The sequence below is a fragment of the Mastomys coucha genome, unplaced genomic scaffold, assembly GCF_008632895.1.
Source record: "Mastomys coucha isolate ucsf_1 unplaced genomic scaffold, UCSF_Mcou_1 pScaffold22, whole genome shotgun sequence".
Lineage (NCBI taxonomy): Eukaryota > Metazoa > Chordata > Mammalia > Rodentia > Muridae > Mastomys > Mastomys coucha.
In genome coordinates, this window is record NW_022196905.1 from 11,163,664 (window position 1) to 11,170,713 (window position 7,050).

General features: G+C 40.9%; 1 protein-coding gene across 1 annotated transcript in view; it reads left to right on the top strand.

Moving 5' to 3' along the window:
• The window catches only part of Actr2 (actin related protein 2), a 46,511-nt gene extending 40,860 nt beyond the window's left edge, over nucleotides 1-5,651 (top strand). Inside the window, exon 9 of the mRNA XM_031337075.1 lies at nucleotides 3,052-5,651. Coding sequence (XP_031192935.1) covers nucleotides 3,052-3,222 — 171 coding nt within the window. The 3' untranslated portion in view covers nucleotides 3,223-5,651. The remainder of the gene's footprint in view (nucleotides 1-3,051) is intronic.
• Nucleotides 5,652-7,050: the final 1,399 nt, after the last annotated feature.

Below are 7,050 nucleotides of genomic sequence, written 5' to 3' on the forward strand. Positions count from 1 at the left end.
CTCAGAAATTCACCTGCCTCTGCCTCCCAAGTGCTGGGATTAAAGGCGTGCGCCACCACGCCCGGCTTCAGACATTTTTTTTAAAGGCATGCCAATCATGATTATCGATACACATTGAGTTAATGAATAATAATAATAAATGAAAAACAGAAGCGACTCCAGGGAGAGATTGATTTTTGCCCTATAGTTTTACAAATCACCCCAGGTTTATCAAAGGCCAGGAAGCTGCAACTCCCTGGTGGTACCCAGTAATAAAGGCAGCATATGGATTTTGACTGGCTAATGTAGAATAGTACAGTTACAGCACAAAGATTCCTCGAGGGTTGGGTACCCTGTACATCGGGCCTACCTACCCAACATCCCCACTCCATGCTCCTTTGTCTATCCTGTACCTTCCTGGCCTCTTGATTTGGCTCTCCCCTCCCCCCCTGCCTCCCAGTGTCTGGCTCAGGATCATGTCCACTCTGGACTCTCCCAGATGTCCCTGGCTCTGACTATGCTCTCCTCATATCTACAAAAAAACCTTGTTCACCATACCTAAGAGCAGTCATGTACTTTCTTCCTTTTTTACTTCATTTTTAATTCATCTGGTGCTGAAGCCCAGGACCAGTAATATCCTTTCCTTTATTTCTTTTTTTTCATTCGCTTATCTGTAATTCTGATAATATACCTCATATTGAAAATAGACCACAGTAGCTGGGTGGGTGTAGTGGTTCAGTTCTCCTACAATCTCATCATTTGGGTGGTAGAGTTAGGTGGATCTCTCTTGAGTTCAAGGCCAGCCTGGTCTACATAGTAAATTCCAAGATAGCCAGAGCTATAAAGTGAGCTTCTGTTGCAAAAACAAACCTGGGGATTGGGGGGAGTGGGTGGACTTTAGCAATCTGACTTACTTGTTTTGAGTACATTTCTGTTTGAATTTAAGACCATAGAACTTGAGTTTCGCAAATAAGAAAGGAACTGGAGGTCTGGGTGGAGCTCAGTTGTAAGCCACATGAATAGATGTGAATGAAGTCTTGAGTTCAATTGTGTCTCAGGGTTACTAATGCTACGATAAAAACATAACCAAAAGCACTTTGGAGAGGAAAGAGGGTTTGGCTAACGTGCCCTGAATCAGTCCGTCTATTGAGGGAAACTGTTAATCCTACCAGGTGAGAATATGACCACTACCACAATTTTGGGCCATATTAGAAACAAGCTTTAATGAAATACTGGCCAGGGTGATGGACTCTGGCCAGGTCCATTCTTGCGCTCCCAGAAAATGACAATGAATCACATTTTGCAGAGGCTTATAAAGGCAAACCCATAAAGCCAAGTATTTCTTACCATGTCCAATCAGGCAAGCATATTGTATCTTATATGCTATATATCTCATATATATTATATGTCTTAGTCAGGGTTTCTATTCCTGCACAAACATCATGACCAAGAAGCAAGTTGGGGAGGAAAGGGTTTATTTAGCTTACTTCCACATTGTTGTTGATCACCAGAGGAAGTCAGGACTGGAACTCAAGCAGATCAGGAAGCAGGAGCTGACGCAGAGGCCATGGAGGGATGTTCCTTACTGGCTTGCCTCCCCTGGCTTGCTCAGCCTGCTCTCTTATAGAACCCAAGACTTCCAGCCCAGGGATGGTACCACCCACAAGGGGCCCTACCCCCTTGATCACTAATTGAGAAAATGCCCTACAACTGGATCTCATGGAAGCACTTCCCCAACTGAAGCTCCCTTCTCTGTGATAACTCCAGCCTGTGTCAAGTTGACATACAAAACCAACCAGTACGTTATATATTTTATGTATATATTATATATATGAATGATATACTTCCTGCCTGTGTGCCTTCTGCCTACATCCAATCAGGGGCAAGCATACATCTTGATGTATTTGTTGCCTATGTACCTCCCCCTCTACATGCCATCAAGCACATCCAAGCAGTTGAGTCTAACAAACTTGTTCAGGGAGTAAGAAGAGGAGCTTGTTATCCTACATATACAGTAGCCTCCAGCATTTCAGAAAGTATCTGGCCTCAGGCAAGGGGCTTACAAGTTAGGAGCACTTTTGTTTTATGGCTCTCTTAGGCACAGTAATTAAAACTTAAAACCTGACTTTAGCTCTCATAAAGCCAAGGCAGGCATTCAAATGGGTCAGATACATGGAATTGATGCAGAGACTGTGCTGCTTACTGGCGCTCATTACATTTTTTTTTCTTATAGAACACAGGACTGGTAGCCAGGAGCACCCACATATGCATAGTAGACCCCCACACACACTTGCTGTGCCCTCCAGCTCCATCAATCATCAATTAAGAAACTGGCCCACAGGCTTCCCCACAGCCAGGTTATGAAGGCATTTTCTCACCCCCCACCCCCAATAATTTTAGCTTGCACTAAACTAGAGTCCTGGGGTATTAGACCTTGAAGAACACTGCTCAGGAACTACAGAAAACCTTGCTCTAGTTTTTGGGCTATTAACATACTGATTGGTTGTGCAACTTTTTTAAAATCTGGATAACGGGTATAAAATAAGACTCTTGTCTCCTGATCATGAACTTAAGAGGAATTACTGAATGTTTCTGTCTCTGAGGTACCAGATGTTATAAATATAATGCAGCGAGAGGGATACCTTTGGTGGGTACATGCCAAGGTGTACCCCTGGGAAATTACACCATGCAACAGACCTGGTGTAAAGAAGGGAGAGAGGCGAGGACCTGGGAAGGGACAGACTGGCAGGCAAGTGGACTTGTAGACAGGCTGACAGAATAGAGTTATGAGGGCAGGGAGAGGAGATGGGGAAGAGCACCCACGGAGAACAGATAGAGTGATGCTGAGAACAGAGAGCTGGGGTGGCAGGTGAGCCCTTTACACACAGCTCACACCTGTCTCTGGATAGAACATGAGAACTTGCTAGATGCCTGAGGGGAGGCCAGCGGAATCACCTGTTGATATCCCGTGTAGATTGCAGATTGTGGAGAGATTCAACAACACATGTGCAGAAGTCTTCCTGAAACAGAGTACTATATACATATGATCTCATTGCTTTCTTTCTTCTTTAGAAATTTAAGATCCGAATTGAAGACCCGCCCCGCAGGAAGCACATGGTGTTCTTGGGCGGCGCAGTCCTAGCAGACATCATGAAAGACAAAGACAACTTTTGGATGACCAGACAAGAGTACCAAGAAAAGGGTGTCCGTGTGCTGGAGAAACTTGGTGTGACTGTTCGATAAAATGGCAGGCTTGTCCCCATCATGCCTCTAATGCTTTTTCTTTTTCCCTTTTTAAAAAAAATAATTCTTTATTGCCAATCTTTGAACTCACTCAACTCCAGGACTGAAAGCGGCCTCTCTGTCCCTTCTGACAGGGAGGTCAGGATTTTTCTCTGTCTTGGGGAAGCACTGCTAAATTCTTGTTAATATGGGTAGACCTGGTTGTTTAAGGCAACCAGTTCTCTGCAGACATGACCAAGGGCAAAGGGTTGCTGCTGCTTTGTTTCTTTCTATGTAGGCATTTAGATCATTCTTGTAGGCTTCCAATTTTTGCTTTATTGCTCTAATGCTGCTAGTTTTAGTTTTAGCACTGTAGGTGGTATGTCTTTATTAGCATAAGAAAAAACTTTCACAGGAGCTTTTACGTATTCTGGGTGGGGGTGGTAAGGGGTGGGTGGGCAGCCCTGAGCCCTTGAGGGCCTTTCCTCTGTAGTGTTAGCTTTCAGCAGTTAACTGCAATGCTTTTTAAGTACCCTGAAGCATCTCCTATTAACATCTTAGGGAAATATTAAGCTCAGAACTAAGGTGTTTGGGGTAGGTTTTTATGTGACGGGATAAATGGGTGGTCTTTCTATTGTAATTTTTGAGGTTTTCTGCTCCTGGGTACAAAAGATGAATGAACCTCATTTACAGTACTTTGACTGGGTAGGGTTTTCTTCTTTCGGTCTGCCTGGAACTGTTTCCATATGACAGAAAAAAAGCAAGCCTAGTGTTCTATTACCATGAGGCCTAGGGATTGTTGGTTCCTTAAGTCAGTCTATCAACTGGGAGGATATTTCCTACACTCAGTAAAAAAGTAACATTTTAAAGGAAATGCTTCTGCTAGGTCCAATTATAGATAGAAAATCACTCTAGGGCCAGCATTTTCTAAATGCTGTTGTTTTTTCTGGAAGCATTGAGGTAATGATACCAACCAAGTTGGATTCTTGAAAGTTGTACTTTTATGTTCCTGATCAGTTCTTCTTGACAAAAGCAACTGTACAGAGAAGTAATTCATGGCCATGGGTTAATTATAATTGTTGTATTAATATTAACATTGGGACCTGGTGCCAGTTGTTTTGTTTTGTCTTTTCATGAGACCTGGGACTAAAATTTTAGCAACAACAACCACAATAGAAAATTTACCAGTAGTCCACCATGTGTGTACAGTCATGGAGGCTACTTCCCAGCCCTCTTTGTTCTTGCAGGAAGAGTGTTTGCAGACCTGTCAGGAAATCCTACTTAGGAGTCCTATTGGTATTGTTTGTCAACTCAGAAAGAAGCAGATGGTACCCAAGTGTGAGGTCCTTCTAACATTGAAAAGTGAAAAGAGAAGCTGTAACACAGAAAATACAAAATGATGATTCTGAGAGAAATATTTTCCTTCATTTCAAAATATTCTTTACTAATGATGAATTTGAAAGAATGGCATTTTTCCTTTTTTCTTTCTTTTTGGATGCTTAAAATCAGAATTTTTAATGGATTTCTTTTTTAGGTAACTTTAAAATTAGTTTATATGAAATCAGCAGCAAAAGGAAGTTTGTCTTAATAATGCAACTTCTGTGATATTAAGTATTTTTGCCTGTTTTACCTCAATTTGAACAAATAGGAGAAGTCTGTGTGCATGCTGGACATGCTCAGTACACACAACAGCCCGCCGGTGCTGGCTGGTCAGTGTTGGGTGCGTGACTCAGAGTCACATTGGAATTCCTAAGCGTTCCTAAATCATGTTGTCAAATTCTCCAGTCTCGGGAGTCTTGGGCCCATTACAGGACACCTGCTGTATATAGGACTGGTACCAAGGACTATTGAGTGTAGAAAAAACGATCGACCCTTGGCTTGACCATGGCTTTAATAAAGGGTGGAAAACAAGAAAGAATAGGGTGGAATCTTGAATAAAACAGTGAAAGAGCATTATTCTTTGTACCTTGAATGTAGAATTTGTTTTTATTTCATAATTCTGATAGCAAACATGACTGTTAAAATGATGTATTTATATATGTAATAATTTAGAAATTCCATTTTATAGTTTTCCTATTCTAAGGTGAAATAATGAATTTAATAATTTGGGAGTTGGGACATACTGTATTCTATTGGCGGTGTCAGGTTTGAGTCCTTCAAAAATAAAAAAAGAAATCTGTTTTTTAAAAGATCTGATTTTTAGCTCTTGAAACCCATCGTCACTTAGATTTCCAATGCTAATTAAAATTCTTTTATTTTTAAATTAAAATTGCCAATGCCTTGAGAGACTTCTTAGAAAATGTGGTATTGGGTATTAACTTTCACATTCTGAGCACTGTTAGTATCTATCTGGCAAGTATTGGAAAGATCAATGGAAAGCTAAATATTCTAAATTTAACACAAATATACTTCCTTTTGATTAAGAAAATAAATAAGATTTTTCAAAGTAATTTGAATTTTGTCTTTGTTTTTTCTTTTAGTAGTTTTTCTCTTTAATTTTTATATTTTTATTTGTACTTTCAGTTTTACTCTGCAAGATGGGTTTAGAACTTTAAACCAGTTAGTTCAAGGTCATTCAAGGTTCTGTTGCTGTTTATCGTGTATGGAGTAGACAGAAGAAACAGGGTGTCATAGCCAGGTTGATTTGGAACTGTTGCTGTGTATACAGCCAGGAAGGACTTGGATTCCTGATTCTCCTCTGCCTTCCAAAGTCCTGGGACGATAGGTGTGCAGGACAGTGCCCAGCTCTGGGTTATGTTTGTTGTGACAAAACTCTGCTACTGAGGTTTTACTTACTATTATGATCTAGCCATTTAGTTTTGGTATTTTTGTGAGACAGGGTCTCTCTGTGTAGTCCTGGCTAGCCTCAAACAAAGATCTACCTGCCTCTGCCTCTAGAATGCTGGGATCAAAGGTGTGCACCACTATACCCATCCCTTTTAGGAGGGCTTTTAGATACAAGAAAGTGAATTAGAGCTACATTAGAATATGTTTTATTTTCTTCTAAGAGACTGTTTATTTCCTAAGAGATTACAGGGCACTTTTTCAAAATCAATTCTAAATAGGCTTATATGTAACATGACTCTTTATGAACATTGTGGCATATTGTTTTGTTTTTAGTTTTCTTGCTTTATTTTCACTTTATATGTATGGGAATATTGGCTGCATGTATGTCTGTGCACTCTTGTGTGAGCAGTGCGCTCAGAGACCAAAAGAAGATAACAGATCTTCTTGATACTGGAGTTACAAGTGGTTGTCAGCCACCACATGGATGCTGGAAATTGAGCCCTGGTCCTCAGAAGGAGCAGTCAGTGCACTTAGCTACTAAATTGTCTCTTGCTAGGTACATGGGGTTTTTTGTTTGTTTGTTCTTTTTTTGCCTTTGACAAAGTAATCAAAGCAAGAGGGAAAGTTACTTAAGTGGCCTTTTCTTGTGTTTCCATTGGCCTTGAAAATGAGAGCTAGAGAATGGGTTTGTTCTTTTTATAGATTGTTTGCTCAAGCTTCATTGTCCTTCTGTGGCCAGAGTCCCTCAGGACATCCTGAGGGTGGCATCTGGTGCACTACCTAGCCTCTCAAGTTGCCAGAATACTGTGTGGTATGTATCCTCCCTAGGTGATAGAGAGTACAGTCCTGCTATTTTGTAGGGTTGCTGTACTCTTTGCTGTACAGTTGAGTTCATTAAATCTTGCTAATTTTAATATATATATTTTTGTTGTTGTTGTTTGTTTGTTTTTGTTTTTGTTTTTCGAGACAGGGTTTCTCTGTGTAGCCCTGGCTGTCCTGGAACTCACTCTGTAGACCAGGCTGTCCTCGAACTCAGAAATCCACCTGCCTCTGCCTTCCAAG